The sequence below is a fragment of the Mytilus trossulus genome, chromosome 8 (genome assembly GCF_036588685.1).
Source record: "Mytilus trossulus isolate FHL-02 chromosome 8, PNRI_Mtr1.1.1.hap1, whole genome shotgun sequence".
In the NCBI taxonomy this organism is placed as follows: domain Eukaryota; kingdom Metazoa; phylum Mollusca; class Bivalvia; order Mytilida; family Mytilidae; genus Mytilus; species Mytilus trossulus.
Window position 1 is genome coordinate 67179117 of NC_086380.1, and position 17329 is coordinate 67196445.

General features: G+C 31.4%; 1 protein-coding gene across 1 annotated transcript; it reads right to left on the reverse strand.

Moving 5' to 3' along the window:
• Nucleotides 1-1802: 1802 nt before the first annotated feature.
• Nucleotides 1803-16101, reverse strand: LOC134727894 (uncharacterized). The gene is made up of 6 exons (XM_063592290.1): nt 16027-16101; nt 7139-7229; nt 6487-6585; nt 4949-5062; nt 3192-3248; nt 1803-1900 (listed from the first exon to the last, which is right to left on the reverse strand). The coding sequence occupies exons 2-6, from the start codon at nt 7227-7229 to the stop codon at nt 1803-1805; spliced, it is 459 nt and encodes a 152-aa protein (XP_063448360.1). The 5' UTR covers nt 16027-16101.
• Between the last annotated feature and the right edge of the window lie 1228 nt (nt 16102-17329).

Here is a 17329-nt window from a genome sequence, read left to right on the forward strand (position 1 = left end):
GTTATCAAAATTAAACCGGGGGAAACACTTCAACTATAAGAGTGACATATGTACATTGTGAGTTTTTGAAGAAATCTAAATTTACCACTCGATTCGACAGTCTTTGTCAAAAATTGTCCTTATATAACTATGATATAAAACCTCAAATATACGTCAAAAACACAGCTACTTTTGCATAGGTACTATTTCTGTAGTACTGGAAATTAACTTTTCATATTTAGTACTATTTCTTTACTTTAGAATTATTGTAATATTCAGGTACTTATGTTTTCCAGTACTTGATTTAAAATTGTACAAAATTAATACCAAAAATGAAAATAGTATTCCAAATTTAAGAGATTTGAAATAGGCAAACTTTCAAAATGCTGAAAATGTAACCGTGCAACCACAAATCTGTATCACTTAAATTTCAAGTACATATCAAGTAATGTAAAATACAGGTACCTGTATTACAATAATTTCTAAGTAACAAAATAGTACTCAATATCAAAAGTAGATTGCCAGTACTATACATTTTTGGTACAGACATAGTACCTATGCAAAAGTAGCTGTGTAGGAACCGTCCCATCGAAAGTGGACAAAACACAAGTTTTCTATGGGAAAGATAAAGAAATGAAAACTGATTACAGTGTGCAATGTACTTGTTCTATTTAAAACTTTGTTCACTAACTACTACATTATTCAATAGAAATTACAAATAGTAAGTAAGTTATGTTAATCCTGAAACAAAACATGAATCACCCATCAAAGTAAGTGTCCAGACGTGCAAACCAATTTCTCGCAGACTTGTTTACTGTTTTCATATTTTTTTTCTCAAAATTTATATAATTTCTTAAAAATAATCTCTTAATAACACGGATAAAGTGTTATAGTCCTTAATTGAATACATACATTGTAACTTAATGTGTAATATGGGATAGAAATATGAAGAAAAAAATTACAGGCAAAATAAACAATTGTTTCGCGATCATTGTTTCTTCGTGATCAAAAAAATCAAGTTCGCAGGTTTTAGCTTCATATTAAGATAGTGTTTGTCTTGAACAAGGAAAGATCAAATGCTTAATTTCTCTCCAAGGAATTTTATAATGAATTAATGTGTTATCTCTGTCCTGTTGTATTATTCCGTACTGCTGCTTAAGTAGGAACTGTTGTATATATTATGAAATTTTAATGTTTTATCAAAGGTAAAAAAACCATAGGATAATGATTAACCATTTAAAGAAAGTGTATATGTGTTTATAAATTGATTGCACCCTATTGATGTTAATAAAAAGTTTTTTGCAAGGATTTTTTTTAGAAAGAGGTAAATAGTTATCAAAGGTACCAGTAAAAATACTTACTAAGTGTTGAAATTTGAAAAAAAATATCTTGATTAAAATAATTTCTTTTCTTCAATCTTTAATCATCCTTTAAAAATATGGCATGCATTTGTGCAGTTAGCTTATTCCTGACTTTTTTTATTGTCAATCATAACTTAAATTGTGACAGTTGCACCAACCAGACTGATACATTCGGCAGGTGTTTATACATGCTCACATTAACTTATTAATAATCACGAGAAGCTGTATTATTGACACACAACCTACATATAGATTGCTTATAACAATTATGCCTGGGTTCCTATGCTGATAGTGAATATGACTTATCTCCCCTAGTCCATGGTAAAGTCTATACATATTATCATTTTAAAAAAGTCGAAATTACTGCAAGCACCTTTTTATTTGTATTGGTGAAAAAACAAGGCATCTTATGGATACATTTTTTTCACCAGTGATTTCATGCATCTAGTTTAATTGTAAATGTCAATAATTTTTGGGTTCATTTGCTGCAAAATCCTTTTTACCTTTTATTACAGATTCCTTAGGACATAGGCTAGGATGGTCATCTAAATGTTCAACACCTGAAAAATAATGACTCAGAAAATTACCAATGTATTCTTACACACAGCTGTTATTTCTTTAGTGTTCAGTTTTCGTAAAGGAATGGTTCAATGATTTACCGTTATTTACCACAAGATTTTTAATTCCCTTCCATCTGATTTCCATATCATAAGATATCAATACCATTTATCTTTGGCTAATGAAAAATATTGTGACTTGTTGTTCATACACCTGTATATTGTTTAAGACTGTATTATGCTCTACTCCCATTACTTCAGTAATTAATGTGCTTGAGTTGTTGTGTTATTGACACATACACAGGATATATAAAAGTAAATTAAATCATCTCCCCTATTCAGAAAAAAAATGGCATTCTTGATCTTACCTTTTTAACATTTTTTTCATTTGAGCATTATTTATTAGTCTTTTGTAGAATAATCAAAACGCGATACTGGCGCATAAATGAGATTGCAGTCATGTATCTAAGGTTAGTGTTTATTTTCATATTTTCATGCATTAATTTAACATACTCACATCGCAATGTCAAAATGATAAAACAAACGAATTCACTTTAAAAGATAACCCATAAATCTTATTTCATATAAAAATGCATTTGATTTGCCTTGTTTCAAGTTAACTTAAACATATAATTCAAAACAATGTTAACTCTGTGTTTGTCATTTTCCTCATTCATGTTTATAAACAATTTCTTGAAAAAACGTATTACCTTTAATTTTATCCTGATCCGGATTCAGGACCAGAGGTGCATCTGTATTTTGGCAAATGAAAAATGAAAAAATCGTCAAAATAAGAAATTGAACATTTATCCTCAAATATAGTGACAATGGTGTGGAGTTTTGGCAAAGTGGTGTCTCGTTATGCTTCACAACAAGTCCAATCCTCTTCAATTTGATTTCAATGTTAAAAAAGGCAAAAAAAAATAAAATGAAAGTCTTTTATCTAATGGCAAATCGAAATTTTAAACACATCAAATGAATATTAATGTAAATTCAAGCAATACATCTCGTTCAATACACAACTAATATTGTGTTGTGTCAATCAAAGATAAGTCATTTTTGTGCATTAATTTAAAATACTCAAAGCGGAATTTCAAAATAAAAACCACACGAATTTACTATTAAAGATAACGTATAAATCTCATTTTATTAACAAATGCGTTAGATTTGCCTTGTGTCAAGTTAACAAAAAAATAATCGTATTGTCTTCTCTTTGTTTGTTATTTTCATACGTTATGTGTTTCAAACAATTTCACAACTGTTTTTTTTTTTTCTCTCGAAAAAATCTGATTACCTTTAGTTGTATCCTGCTCGTTATTCAGACTCAGAGGCGCATCTGTAGGTTTGGCAACTGGAAAATAAGAAATCATAAAAATAAGAAATTGAATGTTTTTTACACAAAAGTTTGGAGTTAAACTAAAGGGATGCCTTAATGACTTTATGTTATGTACCACAGAAATGCATTCCCCTTTAATCTGATTTCAGTGTTTAAAAACATGAGAAAAATAAAAGAGTTGTTTCCGTTTGTCTCTGAATAGGCATTTCCTTATGTGAAAAATGGTTAAGAAAAGAAGATGATATTATCATGTTTTTGACGATAAACAAAGAAGAATGTGCCCGTTTCTTCCAAAATACAGGCCAACGTAGTATACCGCTGTTCAATTGTCATAACTCGATTCACAAAAAAACAAAACAATAACGGATAACAAACTTAAACCGAAGGAAAAACATCAACTATAACAGTTACTTTTTTGGGGAATACCAACGTTTACCACTCAATTTCAGTATTTAGATAAATGCTGGAATTAAAAATTCTTCGTCAGCAAATGCCCTCAAACATTGCAGAGTGATATAACAACAGAAAAAAACTGTCATTTAATTTAATACAAGACCAAATATACATCACCCAACATGTACAAAGTTAGTGTCAAGATATCGAAACCAAAATACCTCAGATATATTATTTCTTAAAAACAATGTCAAAATAACACAAATAGTTTCAAGGTCCTTAATTTTATTAAAACTGAACACCCGTGGTTTTATAGGATAGAAAAAATGAAAAACTAACAGACCAAACTTAACAATGTTTTTTTGTAAACAAGGTATTTTTATGTTTTAAAATCATGTTCTTCAGGTTTATCTTCATGTTAAGATATCACTGATAATATAGCTTTAATAGTAAGGATGAAATGAGATTCTTTTCAAGGGTTTTTATAAATAATCGATAGTTAATCGTTGTGTGATTCTATATTGCTGCTAAATTAAGACCCTTTGTTCATAGTATAATAATGTTATGTTATGTTATAACAAAGGAACAGAACATACAGGGTAACTAAGAATTCATTGCAGGTGTATGTGAGTTCATTTATTTCATCATATTGATGTTAATGAGAAAGTTTTGACAAGGATTGTTTTAAAAGCAGTAGAGATACTTACAAAGTTTGGAATCATCTAACAACATATATTTTACCCTTGATCTGAATATTATCTATTCTTCAATCTTAAAACATTTCCGAATATGGCATGCATATATGCAGTTACTCATGAAATGGTAAAACTACTTCAGTACTTATTTGTATTGTATGTTCAATTTTGTGAGCTTCTATAAACAACAGCCTCTTGTATAAGATGGTTGGATGCAGCCTCTGTGACTTTGGTTAAAAATAATCATGAGTTGCTGTATTATTGACAAACAACCTACATATTTTGTTCAAGGAAATTAAGCCAGGGTAGATATTTAAACCTATGGTGAAAGTTAATATGACTTATCTCCCTTATTCCATTATAAAATCAATAATGTTATCATTAGCATAATATAGAAATCCCTAATAGTGCATTGTTCTTTGTAATAAACGCATGCAAATACAAGTCACATTTTTATATAATTTATGTGACCAGTAATGTACATTTAAAGCATGCAATTTGTTTTATTAAAAAATCACATTATACTGTATCTTGAAAAGACTGCATTTGTTATAAAAAACCTTCTTTCATAATTTACTATATGTACATTGGTATTGTGGTTTTTTTTTATTTCCTCAAACCAGTTACCTGTAAATGAATCCTGTCCAGCGTTCAGGCCCAGAAAAACCTGGAACGGTTCTGCTACGGAAAAACATGTTCCGATCCATCCTGAAACTGACCTATCGGTGTCGTGCTTCTTTTCTGGAGATATAAAAATTATTGACTAAATTTGAGAAAATTAAATCATATGAAACGAGTTTCTAGTAGTTTTAATTTTATCGACATTATTTAACCAATGCATGCGTCTTTCCTTGAGTAAGTCATCTATACCTATTTGTTTAATGCTCATGACGAATCTATAACGCATTATCGACAATTGATATTTTATTCATTAATTGTTAATCGCATTCTTATTAACTTGTGAGTCTGTTGCCGATCGTGACATTTATAAACACGAAAGACAGAGCACGTGTAATTCGTGACAAATAAGTCAATTGATATAGCTTTGATATTATTTGTTTTTTTGTTGTTCATGATTTAACATTGATTAATAAACTATTCCCGAACAACGGCCAAATAGGTTTTTTTTGTTCTTCAAAAATCATTACTCACTATTTACCTTCCAATGTACGCTTGCTTATATGAAAGAACCGACTATGTGGTATGATTGCTAATGAGACAACTCCCAATGAGAGACCAAATAGACATAGAAATTAACAACTAAAGGTAATCATACGACCTTCAGGGATAAGTAATGCCCACATCGTATAGACAACTTGAAGCAACAAATATTAAAAAACGCGAAAAAAATTAACGGTCTAACTCTTATACACAAAAATGAACGAAAACCGTTATCATGGGAAAGAAATATAAATAACATGTAGAATGTTGTGGGGTTACATGTTAGCGGGCGCCAAACCCTCCCCTAGTCTGCAGGGAGAGTGTTCACTCCTTATGATTGTTCCTTTGAACAATACGATGTGAGAACTTGGAGAAGGAAAAGTTCTAACGAGAGGTTAAGTAGATGAGGCCACTGTGTACATGTGTGTGTGTGTACGCGTAAAATACGACGAATTGGTGTATAGGAAGGCAATGAATCAACAGCATTACGTTATGAAAATTATGATATAATATAGAATTTTCTTTTAGAAGAAAGATCACATACGCTTGTTTAAAATTCAGCCATTAAAGCATATAAGATATTAAATTGTTTAAATATGTCATTGTGTCGGTAGTTGGATTACAGTTGCAATAATGGAACAGATATAAGTTTGCAATCTCCTACAAACATGATCTATTCAATACAACTTTTTTGTTAATTTTATTTTTTTTGTCATCTGTTTCCTTTTCCTCTATGCTGTATATTGTTTGACCAACTGTAACTGTTTTGTGATATGATAATACTTGTTACCTTTTAAATATTCTCGTACATGATCCTTGGTTATAGGTGAATTTATACCTTCTGCCAATAAGAAATTTACAATGATTTTAGAGAATGATCGAAAATGTTCCTTTCAACACGCATTTAAAAAAATTTGTTAACAGAATTTCAGATCAATTGATAACTTTTACGATGGAATACGAATCAAATTACAGAGTAATCATACTGCAAAGTGTTTTCTTACCTTTTTCTTTACAGCAGGCAGGACTGTTTGGTTCAAGATATTTCTCTAGTTTTTTTTCATCTTCTGCAGTTATTTTCTGAATACCAAACTGATGGTTTTCTGAAATGGAAATGTTTTTTCTGAAATCAAATTGTTTGCCTTCAAAATTTTGTTACATTTGTTTGAAATAGATCCAAAATTCATTCAATATAGGATCTTTGATCATGAAAGTTTTTATTGTTAGTTCCTCCTTTGCTAGAGCTTTGGTGTTGTTGTAGTTTATGTCTTTTAGAAGCACTCACCATCCCCCTCCGTGCTTTTGGTGGTGTTCGTGTTGCTGAGTTCCTTAGTTTTACATGTTCCGTTGTGAATGCTCTTGTTTGTTTGTTTATTCGGGATGTGTTCTGTTTTGTCTATGTGTTGTCAATTTATTTTCGACTTAGGAGATTGAATGTCCGTTTGGTATCTTTTACATCTCTTTTTTTTTTAATTTCCTGCGTATCAAGGTTTGATTACGAATGGAAATAGTAGTACTTATATTTCAATTGACATTTTGTTCCGATTTCATTATGAAAATGGTACATTTCAGGTAAAAACATGTATTAAGGGATTGTAAGTATTCTCGGAGAAAATATTTCAAAGACAATCATTTGGTTTTATCTTTTATTTATACCCAGCTGCAACTGTTCTCTGTCACCAGGAACGATGATAAGATCTAAATCTTCTCGCGGCTTCTTTACGTTTAGTTTTAACCTTTCCGTCATCTGTGAAAAGAAAGCAAATTGTGTTTTAGAAGACATCTCTTTCTTGCTATAAGCATCGACTGATTCTAGTATTAAGCGAATACCGAGTATACAAATGATTTAATCTATTCATTCAACTTTAAAACATATTCCATATCTTTTGCATTTACGATTTTCAAAATATTATCCCACCAGTCATTAATAAATATTGAAAAGATTGATAGATTGTTGTTCTTATTTTGTGTTTTGTTATAGATGTCCATTTAAGATTTGACACATCCACTTTTGTGCCACTTGAATTTGCAAAATCAAAAAATGTATTTATGTACCAAATAACATTAAATCGACGTTTTTAAACCTGAGTCGATAGAACATCCATATCTATGTTTAAACAACAACCCCGAAGGCTGCTGTCTGCTCTACGGACGCAATATGGCTACAATATGGCTATCAATATATGTATTAATCATCATTTTACACTATGAATATAGTCGAGTGGCTAAAAGCATATTTCAGAAGAATTGTGCACATCCTGCTACAAGCATGACATTTGACATAGACCTTCCTCAACTATAACTCTTTCATTTTAGAGGTATTTGAGAGAAAAAAATGTCTAACGTTCAGTAAAATCCAAAATGGCAAACATCATGCTTAAATCAGCCCAATATCAGAGGCTAGTGTGTGAAAAGGTGTGTTTATCATGCTGCTGTAATGATATTTGGTACACACCTTTGTTATGTACTACTTTTGGATATAGTATATAGATTAAATGTCTTTAAAAAAAACTACTTCCGATAAAATCCAGCATGGAGGACATTGTACTAATATAAGCTGATTTTTAGGGAGGGTGATTAAAATCTGTTTTGACGTAATGCTACTATCGTTAAATTGTGCAGGAACCTTTTGTTGATTTTTCTATGGGATACAATGTTTAAGTCATATGTCTTAAAACCCTTACTTTCAGTAATATTGAAAATGGCGGATATAGAAATTTAATTTTTTTGTTTTGATATTCAACTCCTTTTCAAAATGTAAAGAAAGTGTGTTTTCTTTAGTGGTGGCGGTCATTAAATGTTTTACTTTAATTATCCTCTAAAACACTTATCATATTCGAAGTTGATATTTAGTTACAAAGTGAACACTTCCGGTAAAAAAAACAATATTGTGTAAATGTCAAAGATGAGTCCTCAATCCATATCTTCGATGTGGGGTTTTGGAAAGATTGATTAAAACAAAACAAAATCACTTAAGTACTAACACATTTTAAAAATTACTACTATTTTACCAAACAAAAAACATGTTAATTCCCAGTCACCACTACATGTACACGACGCAGGGCACGAGAGACTTGATTTTCCACATAAACAACCACCGCGGCAACCTTTATTACATTCACAATGTGCAAGCGTCTGACAAAATGATGAGGCCTTAGAAAGAGTTTTTTTAATGTGATCCTCTTTGTCCCTTCGCCGTCCATTAGCGCCTGGACTGATTAGCATAAGAGCCAATTTCAAGCTCGTCCCCTAAACACGTGTCTGAGTGTATTTAGCGTTTTGCAAACTGGAAAAGACTGAACTAAGTTGAGGGAATAGCATCAATTTATCTTCCCTTTTGCGTAAATAGTAATTGCTTTCTTTGTGAACCATGCTTACCCCATCTGATAAGTTTGTGCAATCTTACAGTAAACACCGGTGAGTTAGGCGGATCAATTATCATTCTTTATGTTAAAGTCACATCTTCTAATGCCATCAATGTTTCCCACGCAGTTTTTTAAGGACTCGTTTAGGTTCGTGTTTCAATGTATCAGACACATGCACCATGATTCTAGTGCCAGCCTTTAAATGTAAATATGGTGCTTAACTTGAAATACATCACGTGGTGGTTAACATAAAATATCCTGAGCATGTGTTGCTACAACTACCATATGCATCCAAGACTTCATCCACTCTTGTACCAATTTCATGGTGTTTTTTTAAAGGTAAGGGCATAATACCCTATCAGCATTCATTCTCGTTATGAAAACATTGAAACTGTTGCAGAAGGTGATGTAGTCTCGGATGCGTACATAGACAATACCGGTAGTTTGAAGGCTGCTTCAAGAAACAAGAGCTACATTTAGGAGAAAGGTAATACATAGAGGAATCCATGAACTGTAACAGCAATGAATGTAGTCTCGGATGCGTACATAGACAATACCGGTAGTCGAAGGCTGCTACAAGAAACAAGAGCTACATTTAGGGGAAGGATAATACATAGACGAATCCAGAGAACTGTATCAACAGTGAATGTAGGCTCGTATGCGTACATAGACAATACTGGTAGTTTGAAGGCTGCTACAAGAAACAAGAGCTACATTAAGGGGAAGGGAATACATGGACGAATCCAGGGTCAATACAAATCTCTCAAAATTAGCAAAGTTTTCTGAGAGATGACGACATTAAGAAAGAAAATTTTAGTTTTTATTCACGGAAGATTGCTCAAAAGATTTTGAGGAAAAGGTAGTTGTAGCAACAAATGCACAGGATGTTCTGTGTTATCCACCACATGGTGGTGTTTCAAGTTACGCCCCATGTTAACATGACACGGCTTATACTATAACCAAGATACATGTGACTGATGCAGTAATACCTGGACTTAACTGAGTCATGACTCGAACAATCGATACTGGCTTTTTCGTTATTCCATGGAATAGTTGCACACGAAATTTGGCTTGCATTTGGAAGTGGGAAACGCTTCAGATAAATATCTATCCATAACCTTTCGAATGCACGTTTACCTGAAAGAAACTTCGTTGTTGACATGGATAGCGTTTGAAGATGTGACTTTATGATTTAGAATGATGATTGATCAGCCAACATCACCAGATATGGATTTGAAAATGTCATTGATAAGAAGATATATGGTTTTGTAGTTAGATCGAACAATCTTATCAGATGGGGTTTACGAAGCAAGAAAACATGTTTTTGGAAGAGGAAAGATTTTTTGATGTAATTTGCACGACTCGGTCTAGTGTTTTTCAGCATGTAAAACGTGCAATATGCCATGGTCGGTGTGGAGGAGTGAAAAGCTCGGATTTTTTTCCTAAGCTAACTCGTCCACAAGCTTATAAGGCTATTTGAACGACTCTGTCTAGTTTTTTTCAGAATGTAAAATGTGCAATATACCGTGCCGAGTGTGGATGAGTAACAAGCTTTGAATTGGTTTATATGCTTATAAGTCCAGACGCTTATGAATGGCGAAGAGGAAACTATGACCCCTCGGAACCCTTTTGGACAACTCTTTGTGAGGCCTCTTCACCTTATCACAATTTCACGGTCTTTGTTAATGAGGAAAATCATCTCTCCGATTGTAAATAAACATGTATTTGCGGCCATAAATCAGTAATTTTTAAGATGTTTTAGTACTTATTAATAAGTAATTTTATTTTACTTTCACAATCTATCCAAAAATCTATATCGAAGATATGGACTGAGGACTCCTATTTGAAATTTACGCCATTTTGGTTTTATTTACCGGAAGTGTTAACTTTGTATTTAAACATTAACTAAGGAATAGAATAAGTTGGTGAAAGGATGACTTAAGGCTAAAAATTTAATAACCAGCACAAAAAAAAACCCACTTTCTTCACATTTTGAAAAAAAGTCGAATATCAAAATAATATAATGATATTTTTTATGTCCGCCATTTTGAATATTATCGGAAGTAAGTGTTTTACAAAGATGGCCATTGTTATATTATTGTTCGTTTCCGAGTGTGTTACATTTCAACGTTGCGTCGTTTGTTTTCTCTTATTTTTTAGTGTAAATTCACATTGCGATAAGTCTTGTCACAGTACTTGTCTATCCCAAATTCATGTATTTTGTTTTGATGTTATAATTGTTATTCTCATGGGATTTTGTCGGATGCTTGGTCTGTTTCTGTGTGTGTTACGTTTCGGTGTTGTGTCGTTGTTCTCCTTTTATATTTAGTGTGTTTCCCTCGGTTTTAGTTTGTTACCCCGATTTTGTTTTTTGTCCATGAATTTATGAGTTTTGAACAGCGGTATACTATTGTTGCCTTTATTTAAAGACATATGTCTTATACATTGTATACATTAGCAGCATCGAAGGAGTGTTCCTGCGCAATTAAATGATAGTAACAATACGTCAAAACACATTTCAATCACCCTCCCTAAAAATAAGCTTATTTTAGTACAATGTCCGCCATGTTGGATTTTACCGGATGTAGGGTTCCTACGACATCTAATCTATATAATATATCCAAAAGTAGTATATAACAAAGGTTTGTACCAAATAATATTATAGCAGCATGATATAAACACCTTTTCACACACTTACCTCTGATATTGGGCTGATTTAAGTATGATATCCGCCATTTTGAATTTTATTGGAAGTGAAACATTTTTTCAAATGTCTCCCTATCTGAAATAAGAGAATAATAGTTGAAGAAGGTCTATGCCATTTTCATGCTTGTAGCAGGATTTGCACAATTCTTCTGAAATGTGCTTTTAGCCACTGGACTATACTCATAGTGTAAAATGATGATGCTCAATAAAAATCTGTTAAATTGATGAAATCAACATGTTCATTTTGAAGACTTCATTCAGAGGTTTCCCAGAAAGTATGCCAGTCGGACAGCTTTTCATATACTTTCAAGTTCTGTGATATAGAAGATATCATTTGATCAAGTGGGTCGTTCTTAGTACTGTGTAAACAGTATATAAATAAAATGTACCACATATTTAATTCGATCGATTTAATATTAAAACTTATAATAAACATCAATAGTGACAGACACGGTTTTTAATACATAAGAAATAATATCGATTACTTGTAAAGAGTCATGTCCCAAAAGTACATGTATATTGTACTATTTTTAAAATTGAAAATTATTTTAGAATCATGGTTTCTCGTCATGTTTATTTCTTTGACAAGAAGTTGGTTCATACCAGAGTGTTATTAAACCAATTATCAAATTATAGATGTGAGGTCAATATCCAACATGAGATAACTTAATTGCCTGTGCTAGTATCAAATGAGGAGAAAAGGGCTAAACTCATCAGATGAATACACATCTGCATTAAATCAAATCGTGTTTTGTTTTTATTTAAATTGAAACATTACAATTCTGTCCCTTTTGAGCCCCAATTGGTTTTTACTTCCTGTGTCAAATGTCATATCCTCCCACAAACGATCAATATTGTGTATTTTAAATATAGGATATATATCTATGTTCATCACTGTTCCATGTAAGTCTTTCACTTTATTAGTTAAACAGTTGATTTTGATTTCTTTCCCAATCGGTATCTAACTAAAGACATTTCCCGAATTGACGACATTTTAGATATACAAATTAAAATGAGAGAAATTCAAAGGGGTAATAAATACTAGTTCTTATTAAAACAGATATAGCCATATCTTATTTGCTACATTGATCTCTTTTCCAAACGATGTCATCACTGTTTATCCGTAGATTTTACCTGATACCTTATCAAATTTATTTCAAAACAATAAGGTTAAATGGCCTCCATATTTGTGCTATATTTAAATATCTCAATGACAACATATGTATTGATGTTGTTTAAATCGCTTACAACAAATGAGTGATTTTTTGTTATGCATATAAGTAAATGTATTACTATGAGTATATGATAATATGAAGTGTGATGTACATTTGAAGCCGTTGTTGTTCTTTGTTCAATTTAAAACCTCATTCCATTAAACATTATTCCCTTGAAAACAAATTAATCAAACGTAGGAACGTCATATTTAAAACCAGGTGGACTTTCTTGAAAACCCTTAAATAGATGTGATAAATACGGTTAAGGCAATACACTAACGAGGAAATACGTTTTCTTTCGGCTTAAGTTTGTAAGAGGTTTCAAAAAAAGGTTTGAACTATTTGACTTGCATACTTTTCCATTATCATAACATCATATTTATATTATATGTAATCATTTTACTAACAATTGAAATTAAACAAAATATTCTTTTTTTTTTTTAAATACATATTTCTTTCTTTATTTACACTTTGACATTGTTCTATATCAAGGATGTGTAGACACAATACCGTATACACATCTATTGTACTATGAAAAATTTCAAATAAAATATTATATCATAATATGATGAAAGAGGTGTGTACCAGTGTCCGTCTGGGTAATATCGATACTACATATTTATGTCATAATGGGCAGAAGATAATTTGAATTAGCAGTCAACAGAAGTTTCATAGTGTTAGTAGGGAGGCGGGGCTTATTTCATACACGGTTAGTAATGGAGTTACGTCACTTTATATTCCATATAAGAAGTAGGGAGGCGGGCTTATTTCAAACACGGTTAGTAGTGGTGTTACGTCCCTTAAAAAAAACAAAAAAAAACTGAGAACAAAATTTTAAAGGTTTCAACCGACGACGAAATTGATGATTAAAATTGAAATAAATTCATCAAACACATTTAAACCTTACAAGTTGTTATCGTTGGCTATTGTCCTTGTAGGATCAATGGAATTAGTTTCTAAATGCTAGCAGTATGGCTTGCTGATTTTGATAGACCACAAGTCTAAATTCAACGTTAAGATAGTCGGTCAGATAAATTTGTTACATAGTGTGCTACTGACGTAATACTGTATATATATGGTCACTAACTTCCATATATACCATATTAGGTCACTAGCACACTATGTACCTAATATTATTCCACTGTGTATTCAACTTGATAGGCTATCCCACGTGTCATTGAACAAACCTTCATATTCTACTCCGAATACCCTATTCCCCCTCTGAAATGTTGAGACTTAATCGTGCAACGTTACGTGCGGTAATGGTACATAAAGTTTTTAGCTCTTTTTCTAAAAAGGGAGAACGAAAATTGTCAGTCTGTTCAAATTTATTTCAGACATTAAAACAAAAAGACTGACTGTATTATCAATGTGTATGTCGTGTTTAGTTATGAAAACAAGCGGATGAGAAAAAATGGATGCAAACTAATATAATATGTTTAGGTAGTAAATAAAGCATTTGCAGTGGATTAAAACTTTCATTTCCCTTGGCTTCAGGATATGTGATGATTTTTCAAACCCTTTAAAAATCATATTACTTTCGGGTAGAGCCTTCGGGAACACATGCATTTGAATGAACAAATCTTCATATCTCCCTCTGGCACAGGAATTAAATGTATGATAACCATATAAGACTCTTTCCAGGTCTTATTTGTTATTATCTTCACACAATGTATCCCATATTTGTGTCTATTGATATTATTCATTAACATAATGGAGTACTCAAAACATCAAATACTATTTTGAACTTATCCTCAATTTTCTGCAAGATGCTTAGAGTGTACATCGAAATGAATCAAAAACAGCTTTATAGTTTTATCCTAAAGTCAACTAGCTGAACTCGATGAATATTGCATTAAAGTGAGATTTTTGAATTTGAAAGTTATTTAAATGTTGTTTGAGTCAGAACATGATAAAATAACCAACTCAATCGGGCATGACAACTCACAAGATAATATGATCTTAATTTCATAGATCACAGTCTTGGATTATTTAAAAAAAAATAAAACTTAAGTTTAAGTCAAAATTGTGCAAGAAGCTGCAATATCATATTGTAGCAATTTTGTGGTGTTTTTATCTGAAACCAACATACATTTTCTTTAGAATAATCGAAGCAACATGAAATCTAACTAACATGTAATCAAAAGTGATCTTTTGATTGTAGTGAGAATATTTTCTAAAGTTTGAAGTTCACATTGTTTTCAATGACAGGAATAAATCCTCTAATTAATAACCTTTTGGTTGATACATGTATGGTGCAATCTAAAATATAAAACATTCCTATATATCTAGTGTCTATTTAAACAAAGTGACTGTTAGTTCATGTCTAGTTTATATAAATATATTTCTGACTTGTGCTAAAAAATCAATATTCATGTACTGGTATATAAATTAAACTTTGACATATAAGCAAAGACGAAGATATGCGAAGGTATTATTTTGCTACAAATATGTTCTAATTTTATGGCTGTCTGTTTCTCGTCGGGTCTAAAAAAAAAGTCCTACTAATACAGCAAACCAATTTAGTTTTTACCTCCAGTAGCTTAATGTTAACTTATCTCAACCTCCTTTTTTACATTATTTAGACACTTTTCTTTAAGATGACATTGACCATCAATGACATAGGGTTTAAAATGCATACAAAGGATACAGTGGTATACAAGTTTAGAACATGATTGGAGTATTACAGACATAGTGTGTGCAGTAACTTTTGAGCAGTAATTTGAACAGGCAAAATTGTGCGGATATTGTACAAAGATTATACAATCAGAGAACAAAAATGACATAACAGTAGTTTTTAGACAGAAAATTTATGTTTGATTGTGAACTAAAAATGTCCATAGAATCCGAGATCTTAATCAAAATATGAGATACGAATGATTTTTGTTTATCTGTTCCGTATCATAAATATTACATTTGGATTATTATACATGGTCATTAATTTGCATTTGTTTACACACAAATTCAAATAATCCAGAGCATCTTCAGTTTTGGAAAGTTGGTGTATACAAAGACAGGAAATTATAAATTTGTATTTATATAAGATTTGTTGCGATTTTTATGAGTCTTATTTACTTTGACCAAGATTTTTAACAACGATTTTAACATTTTTAAACACATTTGTATTTTTCGGTATACTGTCGCCATCTTCTACCTTTTCAGGTGTGTTATTGTTTTTTGACAGATCCAAAATTTTCCATGTGCGTATTCAATATAAATTTAACATTTGTTTTAAATCTAAGTCATATACATTACATACCTCTGGTAGTTACTACTTAGACTGTTATCCACCGAGGTATACTATTCTATTTCCTTCGTTTGTTGCTTTCAAACCTCGTGTTTATATATAATTACGTCCCTTATATATTCACTGCATATTTGTATTAATCCTTCTAGAATGTATGAACTTGTCTTGTAAAATAGTTTTATCGGAGGGATCTTTATAAATGATTTCTTAGGATTTCATCTAAAAGAGTGTTTTGCCTAAAAAAACGAATTATGTATCTCCTGAATTATTTTTTTTATTAACTGCTGTACTACTACATTTTTGTTTGTATATCCGTGTCTAAATTTAGTACAGGGGAATTTTGACTCACCTGAATAAAAAATATTTATCAATATAGCTATCTTTTAAACACAACATACCAATTACGAAATTCAATAATGATGTTTTGTGTTTAAAATCCATTTTCTTTAAAAAAAATTGCATACTTCTAAATAGACACATAGAGACTTAAATTTAAAATCGAAAACTATTTGTTTAAAAGTAATTCAATTGAATCGATCAAAATGTGGATCTTATAACCTTTTTCTGTTTTGAAATTTTTAAAGGTCACATTTTAGTTTTGCTACAATGGTAAACATGTTCATATGCCTGTAGCAAGTAAGGTTCTAAATCAATGATGGTCACGTCTTTTTGATGGTTCAACCCACCATTTTTCCCCTTTAAAAATGTTCTGTACCAAGTCAGGAAGATGGCCATTGTTATATCATTGTTCGTTTCTGTGTGTGTTGCATTTTAATGTTGTGTCGTTTGTTTTCTCTTATTTTTGAGATATTAAGATAAGACGTGGCACGGTACTTGTCTATCCCAAATTCATGTATTTGGTTTTGATGTAATATTTGTTATTCTCTTGGGATTTTGTCTGATGATTGGTCCGTTTCTGTGTGTGTTGCGTTTCGGTTTTGTGTCGTTGTTCTCCTCTTATATTTGATGCGTTTCCCTCGGTTTTGGTTTGTTACCCCGATTTTGTTTTTTGTCCATGGATTTATGAGTTTTGAACAGCGGTATACTTCTGTTGCCTTTATTTATGAAATTGAGTATCTGCCCCAAATTTTCTTTTAGTAGTTTATACAATATTTCAAAGCTTTTTCTGCACACAACACAAAATTGAACTCTGCATATTATATAAGCATTTGTCTTTTTTTCTGAATCCGTTTATCGTCAATCTTAATTTCTTTTTGGTTATAGAGGTTTAGTTATTCATAATTTAAGGTACTTTATATAAATTATATAGATTTTGGTTATTTTAACGTTTTTACGCCTAACACGCGACTCGTAG

Bases quoted from the DNA above. Each gene is read 5' to 3' on its own strand.
- LOC134727894 (XM_063592290.1), bottom strand. From the start codon at position 7,229: ATGACGGAAAGGTTAAAACTAAACGTAAAGAAGCCGCGAGAAGATTTA. The intron at 6,586-7,138 runs GTATAAATAAAA...TTTCCATTTCAG, and splicing joins CAGAGAACAGTTGCAGCTGG to AAAACCATCAGTTTGGTATT. The intron at 5,063-6,486 runs GTAAGAAAACAC...TTATATCTCCAG, and splicing joins TGCCTGCTGTAAAGAAAAAG to AAAAGAAGCACGACACCGAT.